General features: G+C 39.8%; 1 protein-coding gene across 3 annotated transcripts; it reads right to left on the reverse strand.

Moving 5' to 3' along the window:
* Positions 1-330: 330 nt before the first annotated feature.
* Positions 331-21942, reverse strand: FERRY3 (FERRY endosomal RAB5 effector complex subunit 3). 3 transcript variants are annotated; one of them, XM_064654313.1, is made up of 15 exons: positions 21854-21942; positions 21221-21332; positions 20466-20665; positions 20051-20196; positions 18770-18951; positions 17470-17569; positions 17253-17374; positions 14909-15015; positions 13105-13302; positions 10619-10726; positions 9445-9513; positions 8211-8413; positions 2824-2881; positions 1498-1565; positions 331-581 (listed from the first exon to the last, which is right to left on the reverse strand). In XM_064654313.1, exons 3-15 carry the CDS (start codon positions 20641-20643, stop codon positions 489-491), a joined length of 1632 nt encoding a protein of 543 aa, XP_064510383.1. In that variant the 5' UTR covers positions 20644-20665; positions 21221-21332; positions 21854-21942; the 3' UTR covers positions 331-488. The 3 variants fall into 3 exon arrangements, with proteins under 3 accessions (XP_064510383.1, XP_064510381.1, XP_064510382.1); XM_064654311.1 differs by having other exon boundaries at positions 10598-10726; XM_064654312.1 differs by lacking the exon at positions 21854-21942 and having other exon boundaries at positions 10598-10726; positions 20466-20660; positions 21217-21290.
* Between the last annotated feature and the right edge of the window lie 14 nt (positions 21943-21956).

Genomic DNA, 21956 nt, shown 5'->3' on the forward strand with positions numbered 1-21956 from the left:
GATTAATGTCTTTCATTCTGTAAAAATGGGGCAGTAATACATTTTATTTTGCGGTCACTGTTACAAATTACACCAAAGTTATTCCAAGGAGACACCTGACATTGTTTTTTTAAATCACTGAGAAAATTCAGAAAATGTTTGTAAAAGTCAACAAGTAGAAGAACCTTGTTCCTACTCTTATGCCTACTTATGTATGAGGATTGCTCATATATTTCTGTAGATTACATACAATAAGTTACATTGAATGCCTTTCAGATAAAGTTTAGGACTTCAACATTAATACTGTGCTGAAACAAAGCAAGAGGCAAAAATCAGCTGCTCACACCCAGGTACAGACAGCATTTATCTTTTATTATGATGACACGATTCTTGAAAATGCAACAAATACCATTTCAGGGTCATCATCCCTCAGGAAAGAGACATTCTAGTCCAGAATCTCTTTAATCTCATCCTCTGTCCACAGGATACAGCTTTCTGCTCCTCAAAATTCAGTGCTTCGAGGTCAGAGTCAGTGTAGAGGATACTCTGAAGATCTGGGGGAGCATGTTGCTCAGTTGGTAAAACATTTCCTCGGAAATTGTCTGGGGAAAAAAAAAAACCACACCAGTAAGCTTTGGCTTTTGGAAGAATTAAGTCTCTCTCAACCTTGTTTCTTGATATTTCAGAGAATTGCTGCTTTTCAGAAGACCACACAGATAATTTTCAAACTGTGTGTTATAATCCTACTTAATTAAATTAAAAGGAAAAGACTGACCTAAAAACACTGTATTTATGCAACATATCCATTTCCAGTAGATTTCTTGTTCCAATAATTATTTCTACCTAACAAAAGTAGGATAGTGCTGCTTGTTATCTACAGGACTCCTGCCCTCTGGATTCCAGCATTAGATTAAACTTCAGTATTTATTTTGGCTTCCTCCTTGCTCAGCAGCTTCCTACTTTGTCAAGAAATACATGTTATTTCTTTCCTAACATAACTCTGATTTTATATCCCGCACTGCCTTTTATCTTTGGAAAACTTCCTGTTTCTGAAGATCAGCTACAACTCCAAATTAAACCATTTTAGAACCTTAATTACAAGTAACTTCAAATACCCGGAGTAATTCAGGTTTTTGTGGAAGCATGACTGAAGCGACTGCATTGCAGCTTTCCAAGTTGTTAGATGTTATGACTAATAAACACCTAAAGTTCTGTAATGCAAGGTTAGCCCATCTCCTCAGGGTAACAGCAAAAAAAGTCTCTTTTTCAAAAATTATGCACATTTGGAAAGCTGAACCTCCCAGTTTGAAATTTTAGCATACTCAGAACGTACTACTGGATATTCAAAAGTATAAACCTTAATCCTGTTTTACAGGCAAGGAACCAAAACCACACTGATTAATTTAAGCTCACCCCAAAAGAGCAGGGAATAGCAAACACATCAAAACTAGATCTGCTGACATGTAACTTCTTTTTCCAACAGTCTCCTAGGCTGGATGTGAATTTGGTTTAACCTACCTGTGGTACCAGGAATTGTACAGTCCGAGAAATTCCTCCATCCCACGAGGCCATTTCCATCATGAAACCTAAAATAACAGCATTTCTTATATATCCATGCAATATTTCCTATTAATCACACCAGCATCAATCAGTGAGGGAGTTTTCACATAAAAGTAGGGATGGATGACATATCCATCAAGAATTACTAAAGGTCACCATAGGAAGAGGTTCCTCAAGTAGGTGGTAGAAAGAACACTACTAACATTTTAAATTGAATGACTGGTTCAAGTATTTAAGTGCAGTACACAAAAATGCAGAAAGTAATAACACCACTTGGAAAGACAGAAAACCATGCTGAGTGTCATGAGGACTTTCCATCAAGGAGATGAATTAGTATATAAATTAGTCTCAGAAAAATGCAGAGAATTCCATTGTTTGAGGCAATCAAAATACAAAGGGCACTGGAAATTACAGAATCATAGAATCATAGAAGAGTTTGAGTTGGAAGGCACCTGAAAGATCATCCAGTTCCAACCCCCTGCCATGGGCAGGGACACCTTCCACTATCCCAGGTTGCTCAGAGCCCCATCCAACCTGGCCTTCAACATTTCCAAGAATGGGGCAGCCACAGCTTCTCTGGGCAACCTGTGCCAGGGCCTCCCCACCCTCCCAGGGAAGAATTCCTTCCTAATATCCAATCTAAACCTCCTCTCTGTCAGTTTGAAGCCATTCCCCCTTGTCCTGTCACTCCAGGCCCTTGGAAATAGTCTCTCTCCATCTACCTTGTGGGCTCCCTTCAGGTCCTGGAAGGCCACCATTAGGTCACCCCAAAGCCTTCTCTTCTCCAGGCTGAACAATCCCAACTCTCTCAGCCTTTCCTCACAGCAGAGCTGCTCCATCCCTCTGATCATCTTGGTGTCCCTCCTCTGGACTCGCTCCAAGAGCTCCATGTCCTTGCTGTGCTGGGCCCCCAGAGCTGGAGGCAGCACTGCAGGGGGGTCTCCTCAGAGCAGAGGGGCAGAATCCCCCCCTTCACCTGTAACAGCAGCTCTTGCCCTCCTTCAGAAACTTCTCAAAGCAGTACTGCGCACTTTTCCTTCTCTGTGTTTAAGTTGTAAAGATCCTTCTGAAACATTTTTCATCTCAGTACTCTAAGTGTCTGAGAGTATTTCCTGGTATGACAGCTAACAGTTTCAAAGGAAAAAATATAAGCGTGTTTAACAAATGATAAATTTTGAAAAACACCTTTTTAATTTTTTTTGTAAAATACACAGCCTGAGCTGAGAGTGGATGTCACCAAATGCAACACAAACCAAAACCCAACCAAAGCATTCACTGACATACCTTTGACACACTTGAACACAAGCTCCGCCCTCTTCAAGCACCATGGAATGGTCATTTCCTGAAAATGAATAAAAGAAAAGCCTCAGTGCACAATGGATCTAACCAACAAGAGTGGCAGGGTAATTATTAAAAGTAATATATTTTTGTTGCAGAACCTCATTTTTCCTGCAGCATTACAGACTGAGTTTTCCAGAGTGTTCTGGGCAGGTGGTATATACCTTACAGGAGATCAGAAAAGCACTGCCATTGCTTATTGGCAGGAGACCCCAATGTCAGAACGCTTTTATACAGGAAAATGCAGGAAAATGTCCAATATCCAACTGATAAATGTCAGGTTCATGCTTCAGCTAGTCAAAACCAGGCTCCTGACCACACCTTAACAGCATAATGACTTCTATCTGTTCTTGATGATTTTGGTGAAGGTTACTTGGCACACCCACAGCCTTCAGCAAAACCTTCTGTCTAATACTGGAACTAGAAGAAGCCCTTCTCCTCTAAAACTGCATTTATGTTAACGGTAAAAAAAAACAAAATTCATCTTCACCTGATGAAGGAGTTTCAGATATAACAGCAAATCCTTACCTAAAGTTCAATAGCAAAACGTGGCATGCAAACCACATGTGTTTAAGACATGGCTACAAGTATTGGACTAAATAATTTAAGTCAACGGTTTAAATAATCTCGTACATTAAACATTCTCTGGTTGAATATTCCTAGTCAGAGACAGAATGACTCACTGTAAACACTTCTCAGAAAGAAAACAGTCTCTATTTGTTCAGATGTACTCTCAAGATGAAGATGAGCACTTCCTAGTCTGAATACAGGAATAGAGACGTGGAAACCAATTTATCTTCCCAGGTACCTTTTCAAATGTAAGCTTTACATCATTTTCTATTCACAAAAAAAAAAAAAAAAAAGCCAGCCTTTATTTTGCAATGTCAAACACTGCAATCTGCCATTATCAAAGAGCTTAATTTCAGGATTAAAGAAAGTTATTTGAGAGGGAAGGTTATCTAAGAATGATAACTGATAACACTGAAGCAATAAACTGAATGTGTGGCCAAAATTCCTGCTTAGGTGGGAGTATCCCTTGCCCTCCCCAAAATACACAATACGTTAAAAACAGTGTAAGTTAGAAATGTCTTTTCAGAAAATGTTCATTATGTAAATCACTGCATCAACAGATGCTGCTTTTAGGGTATTCAATACATTAATCAGAACAATGCTGAACAAGTATAGGTTTGGGGTGTTTTAATTTCTAAGCTTTCTAGAAGAAACACTTGATCTTTATTATAACTCATCTGCCCACATGTGCTTTCTGTCACAATAATTTAGGTGTTTATTGTTGGTTTTGATCTCTGTTTTGGCTTGGGTAAAAAAACAAGTGACTAAGAAGAAAAGTTCTCTCTTGGGACTACCTTGTGCAATTACTGATGGGAACTAAGCCTTAAAAGGATTGATTGAAACAGCAGGATATGACACTATTCCTTGGACTGTTTTAGAGGAACACAGATGTTAAATTTTGTGGGCACTCAGGGAAATAACAGGTTGAATCCAGAATGTCACTCCGTGAAAGCCACAGGAACTGAAAATGATGTCGCAGTGATTCATTTCTAATCCATCTTTAACAACGTAAGTTCTCATGAATTTGCCATATTATCAGGATTTTTCTCTATGTGCAGACTAAGTAACAGTTGTGAAAACTATGATCATTTAAGTACCAATTCAAAATACAGTGCAGAATACAGGAAGTAAAATCATGCTGAAAAAGACTGTGAATAGGGTTGGTGCAAGAACAGAGCCGGGCCCGAGCCCGAGTGCCCAGGGCTGGGCCGCGCTGAGTGCACGCGTCCCGGGAGGAGAAGTGTAGGGAACAGAATGAAGGTCTCTATGTAACCTTTGTTGATCTCACCAAGGCTTTCGATACTGTGAACAGAAAAGGTCTATGGCAGATTTTGGAACGTCTAGGATGTCCCCCCAAGTTCCTTAAAATGATCATCTCACTCCATGAGGATCAGCACAGCCAAGTCAGATACGGCGACACACTTTCTAAACCCTTTCTAATAACCAGTGGTGTGAAACAAGGCTGCGTTCTCGTACCAACCCAATTCACAATCTTTTTCAGCAGGATGCTCCAAAGGGCCACGGCAGACCTCGAGGATCAGGACGGTATCTACATTTAATATCGTACTGATGGAAGCCTTTTCAACCTAAGGCCCACACTAAGACCTTAAACCATCTTGTCTGGGAGCTGCTTTATGCTGATGACGCCGCCCTTGTTGCCCACACAGAAGCAGCTCTGCAGCGTTTAACATCCTGCTTTGCTGAGGCTGCTGAGCTCTTTGGGCTGGAAGTCAGCCTAAAGAACACAGAAGTTCTCCATCAACCGGCACCTCAGGAAGTCTTCCATCATCCCCATATCACCACTGGCGAATCAGAGCTCAAATCAGTCTAGCAGTTTAATTACCTAGGCAGCCTCATCTCCTTGGATGGTCAGATTGATGGAGAGATAGACAACAGATTAGTAAAGGCATATAGTGCTTTTGGAAAACTCCATAAAAGAGTTTGGTGTAATAAACAGTTGAAGAAAAGTACAAAGATCAGTGTTAACAGAGCCATAGTGCTGTCTACTCTCTTATATGGTTCCGAATCATGGGTCATCTACCGCCACCACCTGCGTTCCCAGAATGCTTCCATCAATGCTGTCTCCGTACAATCCTAAACATCCACTGGTCAGATTATGTGACCAATACATCTGTTCTAGAGCAAGCAGCAGTCACAAGTATTGAGGCCATGTTGATGAGAACACAGCTGCGATCGGCAGGGCACGTTTCCAGGATGAAGGACCAACCACTGCCTCCCTAAGATCTTGCTTTATGGTGAACTTGCCACCGGCTGCCGCAAGAGAGGAGCCCCGAAGAGAAGAGATACAAGGACTCCCTGAAACAACATCTCAGCCTTGGCCACATTGATCAACATAACTGGTCTACTCTGGCCTCCAATCAGGAGGTCTGGAGACACACCATCTATAACGTGGCTGATGCCTTTAAGAACACATGCAGGATCACTCTTGAGGAGAAAAGACAACGCAGAAAGAATCGTGTCTTGCAGAATATACCACCTAAGGAGTCTTTCTGCTGTGCCTTTTGCAATCGGATGTGTCTATCTCATATTGGCCTTTTTAGCCACCAGTGCTTTTAACAAATGTGGATAGAGCCTTTTCCAAATCTTCGTTCACGAAGCCCAGCCATAATAACAGTGATCAGAGAGAAACAGTGTCCATCTCTGGGAGTGTTCAAGGCCAGGTTGGATGGGGCCCTGAGCAATCTTGTCTAGAGGAAGGTGTCTCTGTCCACAGCAGGAAGCTGGAACTGGATGATCTTGAACGTCCCTTCCAACCCAGGCCATTCTGTGATCACTTCTCTGAGGTTACAACCTTCCAACCATAAAAGAAAGCACAGAGAACACTCCTAATGAATGCCTGTCAGGGTGAAACATCTCTGCAGCTGGGCTCCTGGTTAACCACTTTACAAAAATGTTTTTATGTAGGTGGTAAACGCAGATTCAGAACTGGGGCCGCTAAAGGCACAGAGTTCAGGCTGAGCTTTCAGAAATCTGTCATTATTCACTTCTCCTTCACCAAGAAGTCACATATTTGCATGTTTCAAATGAGGTCAGCCAGCTGCAAAGCACTGTAATAAGCAATGCTGCCAATGCAAGTCACACAGGGTAGTTTTGCCTAAACATACGCTTATTATATACGTCGCTTTCTCCTTATTCTGCAAAGACTTACAACTTCATATAAAACATAAATTGTTTTATCAGGACCTTTAAAGAATCCTGCACTAGACAAGAAGATTATTCTTCAGTTTCACACATTCTCAAGACATGATGAACATTTGGTCTTCTGCTTTATTTGTATATTAAAATACAGATATGCAAATGAAAGCTAAAACTAACAAAGTTTAAATAAAACAAAAGAAGAGAAGAAGAATATAATCAGATGGCAACTTGGCTAAGAAAAAGGTCAATGAATTTGTGAAACACAACAACTGGGTCCCATGAGTGACCCACACTCCTGCCCTGCATGTTGATTACTTGCATTTGTGCCCAAAACAAAGGACTTGATACAAATTTCAGAACTAATTCCATCTGTTCCTAAAAGTCTGCTTTTCTGTATGGTAGTATATCCTTTAGAAGCTTAATTTTCCAACATTTTTACCTTTTGCATTGCTTGCTTTTTCATAATTGACCCTGATCCTGCAAAAGGGGGGCCACTTCTACACTGTGCTCCAGTCAAATTCTGTTACAAAACCAGTCACTGTTTAAGGGAATCCTCTCATGAGCCTTTACCTTGCTGTGACTCAGGCACTTCCCAAGAGGTAAAGGCAATATTGAAATTACAAGTGAAAAATCAAAGGATTATTTAAAAAACCCCTACAACTGACTATAATTACCATTGATACCCTGGCATGGATGGCAAAATTATCTTTTTTTTCCTCATTTCTTTAGGTTTATAGACGTTCCACCTCTTAAGGATATGGCTGTGCTGCCTGTCCATCACTTCTCTCCCTGCCTTCTCACCCCCTTTTCTTCTCTGCTGGCATCTTCTGAGCCAGGTGTGACAGAGAAAAGAGGTTGCCAACAGTTTTAAATTACTGTGCACTGTGAAAAGTTACCGACTGAGAGATAAGCTCTACATCAGAATCCCACTAAAGAAAATAAGACAGAACTCAGCCTAGTAGGTACGAACACAAAGAGCCTCGGCAATATGCTGCCTCTTGCCCAGCTGGTATCTGGGAGGACTTAGAGGAAAAAGGGACAAAATTTAAGGATGATATTGATTAGACAGTGAAGAAGGAGAGAGTTAAAAGTAAAGGTCAAATTTGGTTGCTGTTGTGTAGGGCTGAGGTGCTACAGAGTGGTGTTTAGGAATACAGAACTCTAAGCTGAGCTTTGCTAGATCTGCAGCTCCTAAAACTTAGTTTTCAGGTTTTATAGCTAATGACAGTGAAAACTGGGGATCTGGTATCACTGCTGCATCAGCAAGTCTGAAGGTACAGTTCCTAAGCAAGAGCTGTTGCCACAGGACTCCACCTTTCATTAATACTCGCACAACTGTGCAACGAGCTGGATCCAGGAAGTGAAGTGTCCAAAATGAGGGGTGGGAATAACAACTCCAAGTGATATAGCTGGCTGAAATGTTTTTAATTGGTTCAGTTCCTTTACTTGGGTCACCACACAGATCCAAGTGCCAGGACAATGGCACGTGGCTGAGATAGACCATCCCCATTTGGCTTAAACCAGCGCGAAACACGCCCTTTGCAAAAATCACTTCGGTCGCACCCAAGGATATAAAACCAAACCAAACCTTTCCACTGACTTACTTCTGACATTTCATGCACCAGCAGGAGAGGAATGTTGATGGTGGTGATGTCGTGTGTGCAGCAGACTTTGAGGATGTTTCTGAGTCCCATGATTGCAGGATCCCGAGCAGTCACATTAACAGACCTCACGTTGTCATCCACGCACAGGTGAAAAGCAACATGGATTTCAGACAGATTGGAATGGCGTGTGATGTAGAATTCTCCTGCAGAATAACATAAACCAAGATCTCATGGTGGTGATCTGCATGAAATCCCCTTGTTAGGCAATGTAAGGACGGGGTCATTCAAGATAAAAGTTAAATAGAAATATACAGCAGAGATGGGAACAAGGAGATTAAAAAAAAGAGGTTAGGAACCGAGTGATCTCTTGGAATATCACTGTTTTACATTCATCCTACACTCATTTTCCTGCTTTGATGGGTTCCACTGGCATCATGGACATGTGGTGCAATAACACAACAGTGCCAGCACAGGCGGATATGATCTATATATAGTACGAAGCAGCAAAACAAACACAGAGGAGGTGTAATACTCAAAATACACAATGCAAGCACTGAATTGCAGACAGATGTGGGAGGAGGAAATACCAAAAATGGATGGGTTCATATAAAGGATGTGGAAACAGATAGTGGGTTACGTAACAACTGAGATATGGTACTGGAAGACAAAGGTATCAGTGATCATTAGAATTCAAAATAATTCATAAGAATGAGAAGATGAGTTGCAGAGTTGTTTGCAAACAACCATGTATTCATCTTCAAACTCCACAGCAGCTTTCATTACTAAACATCAGGATACAGATACTTTCTCTGAGGTGAATGGATTTCTCCATTCCCAAGTTAAAAAAACATATCCTAAAGTGCTTTTCTGCATCGCAACAGTGATGTACACCCAGTTATTTTAAAAAATAAAATTAGTTGCTGGCATTTCAGTTTCATCTTTTCCCCAAGACGCTCAGAGATCTTTTTTTTTTCATCCTCAAATTCTGAAAAGAAATTTTAGGCAAAGAGAAGTGATTTGCCCCAAGTCATATGATGCAATGGCAAAGCTGGGAATAGAAACCAGATGTCCTGACACCCAGTTCTCTGCCTTAGCCACAAGAACATCCTTCTCCTCTGATTGAGGTCAACTTGGGTTTAGTTTATAATTTATGTTCTGACTTTAGAGCTAAAAATGTGCATGTACAGAACACAACTTGCTTCAAGAAGTGGGGGGTCACTGCAACACAACTCACCCGGCAAAATATTGGACTGGTTTCGTTCAATATTCTTCAATTTATCTTCATTTCCACTCATTTTGTTTTCTGTATATAAACACACAGCAGAAACATTAAACAGGCCCTCTATTAATCACATTTTAGCACGAAAGTTTGATGTACTAAGATGATATGTGGCTTGAATTTTTACCCCAAAGTCCACCAAAAGGAGGAGGATGGACAGAAGTGTTTTTGTTGCCTTCAAGACACACCGAACTGAATCCTACCTCAAATTATCGACCTTCTCATCATATTCTATGATATCTCTCCATTTGGAAAAAACAAAACACAGTTTCTCATACATGATACTGAACTTTCCAAATTGCCCCCACAACTACATAGCACCTATTACACTTTAAATGATGTAACAAATTTAACAAATTTGTTCCTAATAGATTTACAAAAATCAGCGGCATTTACATAAAAACAGCTTTCACTATTTCCCTCTAGACCACAGCAATATTCCCAAGAATAATGCAATATTCCCAAGAAAACCTGGTTTTCTATGTACTCCTGTGAATTTTTTCACATTCCTGACATATTTAAATCACACAGGTAGCTCTTTGCAAGAAAAACAAAGTTTTGGGATGTACAAACACCACGTGGTCAGAACATTTTGTAGCCATTTGTAAATAGAACTGCAAAGGAAATCATTCACAAAGATCTGGTCAGCACTAAAAGGTACACACATTTAGTCAATTTATTATTCAATTTTTAGCATTCACTTTAAAGGAAGGGGAAAAAGTCATAACTCCTGTCCTGCTATTTTTAAAGATTTAAATTTAAATAGAAATAAAATGTAACCACAGATAAAGTCTGTGTTGCTACAGGCAGTTTAAACTGCAGAGGAAAGCAGGATGGCCTGATACACTTCCCATGCTGTTAAAATGTGACCAGAACCTAAGGACTTATATGTTGGGTTTTAGTAAAATTATATCTGTTATGGCAGCAAAGAGAGACTTTTATGAAAAGAGAATTTCATGCAGAAGTCTCAGGGTTTATTGCTAAACCCAAACACCCCAATTTTATAGATGAGGTAACTGCAGAAGAGTGGAATCAACTTGCCCCTGCCCACAAACATCCAGCTGCCCACTGTTCTATTTCAAGGAAAGTAATTTTGGTTGTCACTAACCATGGTGCCTTTTCGACTTACTGCTGCGCTGTGCTCGGGCCTTAAGTACAACTTTCTGGACAATTTCAAGCTGTTCTTGAATTCCAGGAAAGTGGAAATCCGTGCATTCTTGGCAAACAGTTGCAAAATCTAGGAAAAAAATAAGATTATGATCTGCGTCATCAGGTTGTGCTCAGTACCATTACATAATTCTACTCTACTGTTCAAGCAAGGCTTACAAAGCTACAAAGTCAACCCCCTCAAAAGCAGACAATTGCATGTTTTTGCAATTGCTGCACCCCCTTTCAATTTCTAAAAAAAATTCGGAGAGGAACAAAATATTTTTTGAAATAAATTAAATGCTCGGGAAAAAAAACCAAAACAAAACCAAAGGACCAAACCAAACCAACTTTGAGTGTTGCTGCTCTTTAAACAAAACCAGCCAGAGAAAAAAAAAAAAACCACAAAAAACCCGAAAACAACAGCAATAATATGAGCATTAAATGTAATTGTGCTTTAAAAATGATGCCTTGTTACTACCAGTCTTTCAATCTGTGATACTTTGTTAAAACATATATAATAAATGCTTCCTACAGTAACAATAACATTCCAGTTTGTTTTGAAAAATGAGAGCTATTAATGAAATTCTTAAACAGTGTATCTGGAAAACTGGAATTACAGTTCTTTCCTTTCAGTTCTCAAAACACAGATCTTGAAAGCTAAAGAAAAGTGTCAACAGCTAAATAGAGCTGTGAGTTCCTTTTCCTGATAAAGAAGGTATTACGTCAGATTTGGAAATATTATACTGATAATTAGGATCACAATGTGACTGGTATTCTAAACTCCTTATGCTAATGTCCAGCTGTCTTGCCAAGGAAGTCAATAGGAGCCAAAACAAGTCTTCAGCAAAGAGCTTCATCTTTTTACATGAAATCTCCATCATAAAAACTAAGCAATTCCTACTTACTTCCCATTTTGGAGTACCTGCTCTAATCCTCCTTTAATTTCTTAATGTGCTCTGCCTGTCTATGAACAGGCAGTGACAAGAACAGGCAGAGTAGACAGAAAAATCTTAATGTATCTTATCTTTTTGCATGACATCTCCATCTTAAAAACTATTTTCAAAAATTAAATTCTGGTGTCTAAAACCAAGGGAGAAAAAAGCTGATACTCCAAAAGACTGTGTTTTCTGTGTGCATCAAAGTAAAATAAGGCTAGAAGACATCAGCTGAAAGCAAATAAATTGTGCTTAAATTAACTTTAATTTTAATTCATAATTTGTCTGGGTGCACTACAACTACTCCAAGCATGAGCCACAGTAGCCTCAAAAAGCTCTAATAAAACACTTGAGGTAGGCAAGGCATAAAGTATATAAAGAAACCATTCTCAGAGGTTTGAGAGAGTCCCTTCAGAAGTCAAAGAAATCCAAACTTATTGAGGATTATATTTTACAGGCTGTGATATGGTCCATATTTTCCTCCTTTACTGTGGCTGCAGGATCTCCTTGGTGGCAGGGAAACGCAATTTTGTTTTTTAAGTTATTATCTAAATGTCTGTCTTATCACCTAAAATTTAGCATAAAAACAGATCTTCTGCTTTTGTTATTCATTTAAATATTTAAGCAGTTGAAAAAGTAACTGCAAATAAGTTATAAATACTGTTATAATTAAACAGCTTGGGAACCATAAACAGCACAAATGCAACTGCAATTTTTACTGGTACACTTCCCTTTCTGTCTTCCTACAAGCCTGATTCCATGCTGTTTCTAGGGAATATCAACCTCCAAAGTATATTTTTTTATGGCATGCTGGAATAATGACAAGTAATAGTGGTTCCAGTCATAAAAAAGACATTCCAAGTGCGAATATTCTGGAATTGAACTTCCAGACCAAGGTGGGAAGGTCAGCAATGTGATTCACAGAAAGTCCTGGTGACCAAAATCAGAACAGGAACAAACACACCTTCAGTTGGTTAACCTTGATAGAAAACACCTTCATCATAGTGTCCAGTTCCTCAAAAGACACGCACTTCAATCAATGCTACTAATCAAGCTTTCCAGGAATAGACCTGGAAGTAATATTCCTGTTGTTCATTTTTAATGGAATTCGTGCTATCAAAAGCACATGGCATTTTTATACATTTACTTATCACTTTAGCATACTCCCTTTTCATTTTTGCAAACAGGTTTCAGCGTGCTAATCTGATATTAGAGAGTGAGAAGCCCCTATAAAAAGTCAGTCTAAGGCAGCAAAATCAACATAAAAATGTCCTCTCCAGCATGTTCCTCACTCAAACACAAAACCTAGGCAAGAGATGAGAGGGGTAACAGCACAACACTGTCTTCCACCTTTACCCGTGTTTCTTTTTGCATTTGTTACCCTTTTGCAAGGCCATATCCAAAACACTAAGGTCTCCACTAAAGTTAAATTTTACATTAGGGTCTCCACTAAATTTTAATATTACAAGGACTACTTTTTTGTGGGAGAAGACAGTAAGAATTTAAATGACACACCCCCGGGAATTCTCACCTCTTTTGATCCCACTGTATGAACTGATCCTGTTGTCCACCAGCAAAACCATGCCACAAAGAGAAGTTGAATAGAGAGACATTGCAGTTTGAAGCCTGTGAAGCTTCACTCCACTTCGATGGTTGCGCTTGTGTTTGCAGAAATCCAACATATCAGCTCTCAGCAGCCTCAAGTTGTGCATGGTCTTCAACTGAGCTCCTGCCCAGAACACACACAGCTCAACACACACAGTACAAGACAAAACTCAGGATTGTGATTAAAATGCAAGAGATCAAAGTGCTCCCCTAAGTTTTGTTGAAAAAGATCTGTGAGGGAGTTATAAACCAACACCACTCAAAAGAAGTTCTTAACCCTATATTCAGTTTCACAGACGTATCAGCAGTTTGCAAAGGGTATTTTCAAAGTAAAGTATTTTCACATGCTGTCACAAAGCAAGGCTTGTTCCCTCCTGAAATGAGCCTTGTTCCCTATTACAGAATCATTTAGGTTGGAAAAGACCTCTGAGATCATCAAGTCCTTTGACGAATCACCACCTTGTCAACCAGGCCAGAGTGCCACATCCAGTCTTTCCTTTAACATCTCCAAACTGGGGACTTTCCACCTCCCTGGGCAGCCCATTCCAGTGCTTCACCACCCTTTCCAAGAAGAAATTCTTCCTGAGGAATATTTTAAGGCTATGGATTCAATACTAGTGTGTGGTGGCGTATCCTCTCCCCCCTTCCTTAGAACCACTCTACAGCCTCAGGAATTCCCGGCGGGTCTTGGTGTTTGTGTAATGAGTGTAAAGGTGAGGCGTCCCTTGACCATCCTAGGAAGTCTTGCTAAAGTGGGAGCTGCACGGAGGTGAAGGACAAGAGCAGGGATCATCAGTCATCCCCTGACGGCCTTGAAATATCCTCTACCTGAACCATGGCCTGAGGGGAATGGTACCATTGCTGCTGGAGTTTTGGAAACAATTCCCAGTTGGTTTGGAAACTCCAGTAATTACCGACCTGAGGATGAAAATTTTACAGATGACTAAAGCCAATCATCTTATGACCGCTATGGACAGCGGTCCTAAGGGATGTCTTTGAGCTCTCCTGGACCCCAGCAGGATGCACTGGCATCTTCCTGTTATAGAGAAGCTTCTCAGAGCTGGCAACCACTGAGGTTTGAGACATTTGGAGGATTGTCACTGCCTATCTCTGCCTAAATCACTTTAGATTGATTACAATCCAATTTCCCTTTGTGTGCTTTATCTATATAGAAAGCAATAGAGTGAACCTTGCCTTTGAACCTTTTTGCTCCTTTGCAAATTTATATTAAAACTGCTTTGGCTGATGCCTTTGCTGGTGATTTTTTAAGCCACATAACAAGGTCAAAACAGCACAAGAAGTCTCTACTGCACAAACAAAAAATGCAAATTTTAAGCATCTATTCTTCAGTTAACTGAGCATGAGAACTGAGTTTGATAACCACGTTTTCTTACCAAGAAACATTTTTCTTACCAAGAAAAGTTAAAATATCATTTTTAAACACTATGGGTTTTGATGTTACTGTGCTTTTCTACATGAGTCACTTTGCTAAAGTGGATAAAACCTTACTTCTAGAGATGTCTTCCATGAAGTACATTTCAGATAGCTAGATAATGCTTGATACAGTTTATAACCATCCTATTCTTCTCTTACACAAGTAAAGAAGAAATACAAAACAAATTGTACATTATATACATTGACAGTTAAATACTGCAAACAATACATGGCTTAGATCCATTATTTATAAGCACCTCTTATGTTTGGTTTTGGGGTCAGTTTACTCCACTTACCTAAGTGAATAGTAAAGCTTTCTTCTAACAGCCTTTGTTCTTCATAAATTCTTCCATTTCCTTCCACAGATTCTCTCAGTTGACTGGGCTGAACCTTAATTTCATCACTAAAATAATGAGAAACATACATAATGAGAAGTTTATCCTTAATTTTTTGTTCAAGACCAACAACTCTGAAAGCTATCTAAAGTTTTCTCAGCTGGTCTGTAGAAACCAGGACACTAAACCTCCATGAACTCCACTAATCTGGGGCTTTTTTACCTTCCTGGCAGCAGGGAGAGTAGACTCCACTGTTAGATTTACATGATTTGGCTTATTTGTAAAGCATTCCAAGACTGAGAAATAAAAATAAGTTTTATAACAAAATAAGAATGCAGGAATAAAAGGAAAAAAAAAATCTTCTCAGCCTATTTATAATAGCAAACTTATTTATGAAGTTATCAGATAAAGCATCTCTTTTTTCTCCCCACACAAAATTGGAGGTTAAAAAAAGCCTTATCAAATGTTCCACAGTGTTCAACCTACAAGGAAATTTTTCAGATATCAGTTTCAATTTTTTCCCTAAGTTCAGCTGTCTGTTAGTGATGCAATAAGTGCTGCTGATGCTGCGTGAAATAACATGAACATCTCTCCAATTTGAGTCTGCATCAGTGAAATGTTTCTCTCTGTTTTCAAAGTGCCTCATCTCCAAAGGTGTTTTATAAACTTACAAAGGTGTTTTATAAACATTGCAAATGCCTAGTGATGAGACAGGACTGAAATATACCACTGATAAATACATATACACACATACAAGCAATATAATAATACATAAATATGTGCATATCTCTCTATGTCTATATGTGTGTAACACACACATCTCTCTCTCTCTTTAACCTTCTAGCTGACCTGTTACAGACTTCCTTTGCATTATTTTCAAATGCATTAAGGACCTATAGTTTTTAAGACTGAACACAAGCAGAGAGATCCCCCTTTCTGCCACTGCACGAGGGTGCAATGATTAAAACACCATCACTTCACATCTGCAATAAACGCCCAAGATTATGAAGCTGAGACATCCTCACTGTCTCTCTGGAATTCCAGCATTCCAGTTCTAGCTTTCAGCTCCAAGCAACTTCACTCTGGTCTTATTTTACAGCAGTAAAATAAGAAGGCCAGAACCTGGAAAGAGGTTCACACTGTCAAGTACGAACAGCCTTTGCAATTTCATTATCTTTAGAGCCTCATGGAAATAAATCAACAGAGCCAACATGAAAATTCTGTGGAAAAATATTTGAGGATTGGGCTTAGAGCCTGCACAGTCTGCAGGGATTAGAATCGCTGGATTAGAATGTGGCCAAACTGCTTGTGAGCTGTGAAGTCCTAGGACATTCTGGGACTAACCTCAGAACTGCACAAGAACTTCCAAAACACGAATTCACAGACAAAAAAAAAATATCCTGAGGGAAGTAGTGAGAAAGCTAAACATACAGCACGATCTTCCAACATCTTTCCTCTCCTCTCTCTCTTCCCTCATGTTCTATACGCTCAGTTTCCTTATCACAAAAGGAAACACTTATGGGAAAGTAAAGTGTTTCATGCATTGCAATCCATCCTGTCTCCTCTTATCCCTGGTAGCTGCTTTGTTCAAAGGTGGTGTTTCCCATAAATTCCCTACTGCATCCACCATCAGACTGGCTCTTCTACCAGCATGAGGGATAAGAAAGCATCAGGTTTTACTCCTTCTGTTTTCCTGTTAGTAGCAAAGGTGGTGGTTACTAGTGATAAAGACTAAGCATCCCCCCCACCACTTACAAATTCTAATTTCCCTGCTATTTTCTCAAACAGAAAGCTTTTCTATCCACTCTCTCCATAAATGTTCACACTAAAAAATGACATTTTTTTAGCTGCCCAGTGATGTACACATCAAGTGGTTTATTAATTCCAAAAGTGTGATATTGTTACCATTATAACTATTATCATGGTATTGAGTCACCATTATTCTGCAGAACATCCTTAACTGATAACAAAAAGCCTTGTGAAACAGTGTTAAAGACAGACATAGGAAATAAAGGCAAAATAGGAGGAAATTCCATTCAGCTAAAGTTGTATATCAGTGTAGTAGAACACTTTCTAATACTGAAAGGTTATAGCATTACACAATGAAGAAACTCCTAATAATATAGACATTTAATTATGGTGGTTTATTTGCCTTTGATTTGCTTTGATTACCCTATTTAAATGTTTATATAGATATTATAATGACCCTATAATAGGATTATATTATTCTATTTAAAAGATTACATAAATGCAACTCCTTTGAACTATTACAGGTGGAAGTAAGGATCAGAGAGGAATTAAATACCCGATTGAGCTGTTGTTGGGATTCTTTAGGTCCTGATGAAGCTTTATCACCCATTCCTGATATTCCTGCTTCTGGATAGCAGTAGTCTGTTTTAATTCATTAGTCCACTTGTTCTCCAAATCCTGACAAGACAACAGTGATAGTTTGAGTGGTTTGGGTTTTCTTTTTAAGACATTTATGTGTATGATGTGTTTTAGTTCACTGGACCTCAGTTTACCTGCTGGGATTCAAAATGCTGAGCTGCTAAGGAATTCACATCCTGGTCAGTCAGTGATTTCCCAAGCTCCTGCATCACCTTATCCATTTCTGCTCCTTGTCTGAAAGAGATGAGAAACACAGACTTCAAAAACCTGGCAGAAGAACACCCTTTGCTGTGATAGGAGTAGTAGTAGTGGTAGAGTGAATAGTTACATCACTCCCAGATTTAGCAATGAATATCCACAAAACAAATCAGAGTTAAGGATCAGGGATTCCAAGTCAGTTCCTGTGTCAACAAAACAACAACCCAGACTCATTTGGGACACTCTCAGCTGCCACCAGAATAGGGAGTTTCCTGGTTATGACAAATAGATCTGATAAATTCCATCAGAGTCAATACACAGCTGCATCACACCTGATCTCTAAAACATTACTGCTCCTTCACATTTGAGAAGAGCCAATAAGCAGCGAAAAAGTTTACAAACCCATTACTGGCAACATTTATCCCCAAATTAGAAATACATACAATTCAGTCTCAGAGAAACAATATGAACAGATGTGCATCGTATAATGTGAGCTTGAACACTCACAGTTCAAGAGGAGTATTGCCACTCAGAAAGCTCAAACACACCTACTCAGAGTATTCTGGCAGGAAAAGAAAACCACTGTTTGTGTTCCCTCTTGTGGACAAAAAAGTCACCTGCAGCTATCCAAACTTATTCCAGACCTTGGGATTCAAATTCAACAGTTTCTGATTTATAGCTGCCTCAAATCTTTTGCTTATCTTTTCATATTCTTTATATCTTAAGCCCCTTAACACTTAAAAGGTGGTTAGAACAACAGAAATCAAAATTTATATTCTCCTCGGTCATTGAAAATAATAAAAGCTAAGGCCATCAAAGTAATATAAGACAGCTGTCCCTCATGAATCATGCAATCACAGAATGGTGTGGGTTGGAAGAGACCTTAAAGATATCTCTTTCCAATCCCCTTGTCATGGGAAGGGACACGTTCCACTAGACCAGGTTGCTCCAAGCCCTGTCCAACCTGGCCTTGAACACTTCCAGGGATGGGGCAGCCACAACTTCTCTGGGCAACCCGTGCCAGGGCCTCCTCACCCTCCCAGGTAAGAATTTCTTCCTAATATCCAATCTAAACGTCCTCTCTGTCAGTTTGAAGCCATTCCCCCTTCTCCTGTCACTACATGCTCTCGTACTTAGTGTTTACACAAAACAAGTTGACGTATTGTCCTAAAAGTTTATACACCCAGTGACATGCAATAAGAGAGAAGAAAACATAAAAAATACAAAAAGGAATACCTTTCCCGTAGTTTTTTCAGTTCCACATCCCTTTCACTTATTAATTCCGAGATGCTGACAAAATAATTGTGCTCCAGGTTTAACAGCATTTCAGAAGCTGGAGAATGTATCAGATCATGATAAACATCTGCAAAATCTTCATCCCAGCTGGTTTCTTCAGGTCTGGCATGTTCTAATGTTGTCTAAGAATTTTAAAGAGATTTTAAAGCACATGGTACCTTTCAGGACATACAAGGATCCCTCATAATGGTGGGAAAAAACCAAGTGGGCACACACACAGCTTTTACCATAGGTACGTTATCTCTCCTAATTTAAACTTTCTACTTTAGCTTTAAATTTTCTCCTTTCCCATATTCTTTCTTGTTCAAAGCAACTGAAGGCAGAATCACTAAGGTTTGCACTACAGGGAGGACTTAAGAATTTTCACACAACACCGACTTGGAAAGAACAGCAATGTCCACAGTATTTGCAACTGATGAATTTTAGATAAGGACCAAAATACCAGCTATGCAAATAAAAATGCTTTATTATCAAGGATGACCAACCTATGATGTCACTAAGAATTTGATCAACAACAGTGATTTAAGAAAAGCTACTTTTATTGAACAAAGACTGGCCCAAAAGTGCCAGTTTTGCAAGCTCTTTATGAAATTTTCCCCAACATTTTTCTATATTCCATGAGAAGCAAACTCAATTCCTACAAACTTCTCCTCAAATACTGCAGTTTCTGTCAACTCTTTTTTGCCTTCACTAGGACCCCTCCAGTTCTTTCTCATTCCACTATTTTGAAGATCACATGCAAAACTGGAAACTTTATTCCAGCTAAAGCCTCATCATTCCTAAATAATGTAAAAGAGTCACATGAACTCAAAAAATGAGCTAAAAGGTTGCACTTCATTGTACACTTTCTCTTTATAGCCTTCATTGCTACTACTGAGATTTAGGAGTACCACTTTAATTTAATTTAAAAACACCACTCTTGCTTTAATTCTAATGCACTATAATCCTTATGCCTATTTTTGTTTGAATATCAACTGGTAAATGAACTAGCCCTTTACTTCCTCATTTTGTATCTTTTGAATCTACTAAATTCAAGAAAACCCTGACGCAGAACTTGTAGGATGAGGACTTAATGCTCACATTCACACAAAAAACTGCACGAATTAATCAGTAAAAGTGAATTTCACTGTAATTCTGCCTCATCACAACTGTGATTCTGTCTGTACTCACACACTCTCACAAAACAAGTCCTGAATATTAACTTTCCAGCCTTAATCTTACCTCTTTATAAGCTTTAGCCCAAGTATCTGCCAGCTGGTTGATGTCTACTTTTCCTGATTTCACTGCTTCCAGGGCCACTTCAGCTTCTCTATCGTAATCTTTTATAGTTTCCTCTTTTATGAACTTGTTCAGAGATTGCTTCAGGTCTATATAGCAAGAAGAGAATGGTCCATCAACAAAACACACCAATAGAAGTACCAGTAATCATCTAGGAAACATAAATAGTTTTTCTGAAAACCTTTTCCTTGGCCACCTTACTTGTTTGCACTGACAGTGATTTTCTTCGATGTTTTGCTGCTTAAAAAACTTTTTTTAACACTGCTCTACTAAAATACTCTTTTTTTTTCCTTAAAGCAAGTTGCAAGACAATTGTGGATGAAGATACGTGACGCTGATTCAAGAAATGGGTTCATACCATTTTCTACAAAGCATGGTAGGTTGTGCAGAACCATCAGACGTCCGTGCAAATGACTGATATTCTCCTGCACGGGGAATTTGAGAGGCACAGTGAGCACAAAATGTTCATTTCCAGCACTGAATGTGTACACATAGTCTCTCTCCCGAGTGTAAGTCTTTCCTTTATTAGGCTTCATCTTCTTGAGGTGATTTCCTGCACTAGGAATGAAAATAACAAGAATTATAGTCTTGTAAAATAAGAAAAACATAGCTTTGTTAATATCTTATAGCTTCTGTCACAAAAACTTAATCCCCCACATTTTCATAGATACTCCCCTCAGTTTTGACTTCCAAACATATACAGCTGGAACTGCGGCATAAATCCATTTCCAAAACACCAAATGCTACTAAACTGTATTTGTATTTCTAAATTATATCACTATATGAATTTGGGTCATTACTCTCAGAAATTACGCATAAGTCTCCTGACTTAAAGGCATAACCAAGACAGATGGGAATCCTCATAAGCAGAAAACTAACTGAAACACTCTAACTTCTGCCATGGATGTCTCAAAATCTGAAATCCTTCTCAGTGCACAAAGGTCTTCTTTCCTCCTTTGTGCAGATGGCACAGCTGGGGGGGAGTAGAGCGGATGTTTGCAATAAGTTTTAGAGTTTATTTTGTCATTCTGTAACCTGTATTAAAAAAACAAAATCCAAAAGAAATGTAGGAGAGCTGTCTACAGAATGAAAATACAGGATGGGAGAACATACCTGCGTCGGTAATTTTACCCTCCTCTCGGGCTCCTCTGCTCATTCACATCCCTCTTTTTTGGACATTAACTGCAAAGCTGGACACATTGCTTCGGATGAAATCTCCCCAGTGCTAAAAACCACGGCCCAAGGGGAAGACAAAGAAAGGGGAAAAAAAAGTAGAATTCATGGGATCAGTTTTTGGCGTTTAGTTGTTTTGTTGTTTGTGGTTTTTTGCTGGATTTTCCTCTGAACAAACCCACGTGTTGGAAATAGATGAGACAGGTCAGATACATAAACAAACACCTCGGGGCAAGCCATGCTAAAGCCAGGCGGTGTCCCCGCCCTTCCAGGAGCTGGATTCAAAGGGAAAACACTGGGAGAAACACAAGCCTGACCAGGGTCTTTCTGCTGTGCCCCGAGGTTTAGTGGGGTACAGGAGGTGGGCGTGACGAGGTGGCGGAGAAGCAGACGGGGGCAAACCCCCTTTCCCAAATCTGCTCCTGAAAAAAAAACAACAACCAGGAGCAAAGCCGGCAGCGGGAAGGCACGGCCCGCAGGATCCCCTGCACGTTCTCCCAGCCCCGGGAAGGCTGCCGGGATCACCGCCCGGGGCTGCAGCCGCACGCCCGTGCCCCCCTCCCGCGGGCTCACCTGCTCCGGGCGGGCGCTGCCGTAACCCGGCCGCCGGGGCGGTGCTGACCCGGCGTGTTCCCGCCTCCCCGGCACCGCAGCTTCACGTCCGCAGAGGCAGATT

This window comes from Pseudopipra pipra, chromosome 5 (genome assembly GCF_036250125.1).
Source record: "Pseudopipra pipra isolate bDixPip1 chromosome 5, bDixPip1.hap1, whole genome shotgun sequence".
In the NCBI taxonomy this organism is placed as follows: domain Eukaryota; kingdom Metazoa; phylum Chordata; class Aves; order Passeriformes; family Pipridae; genus Pseudopipra; species Pseudopipra pipra.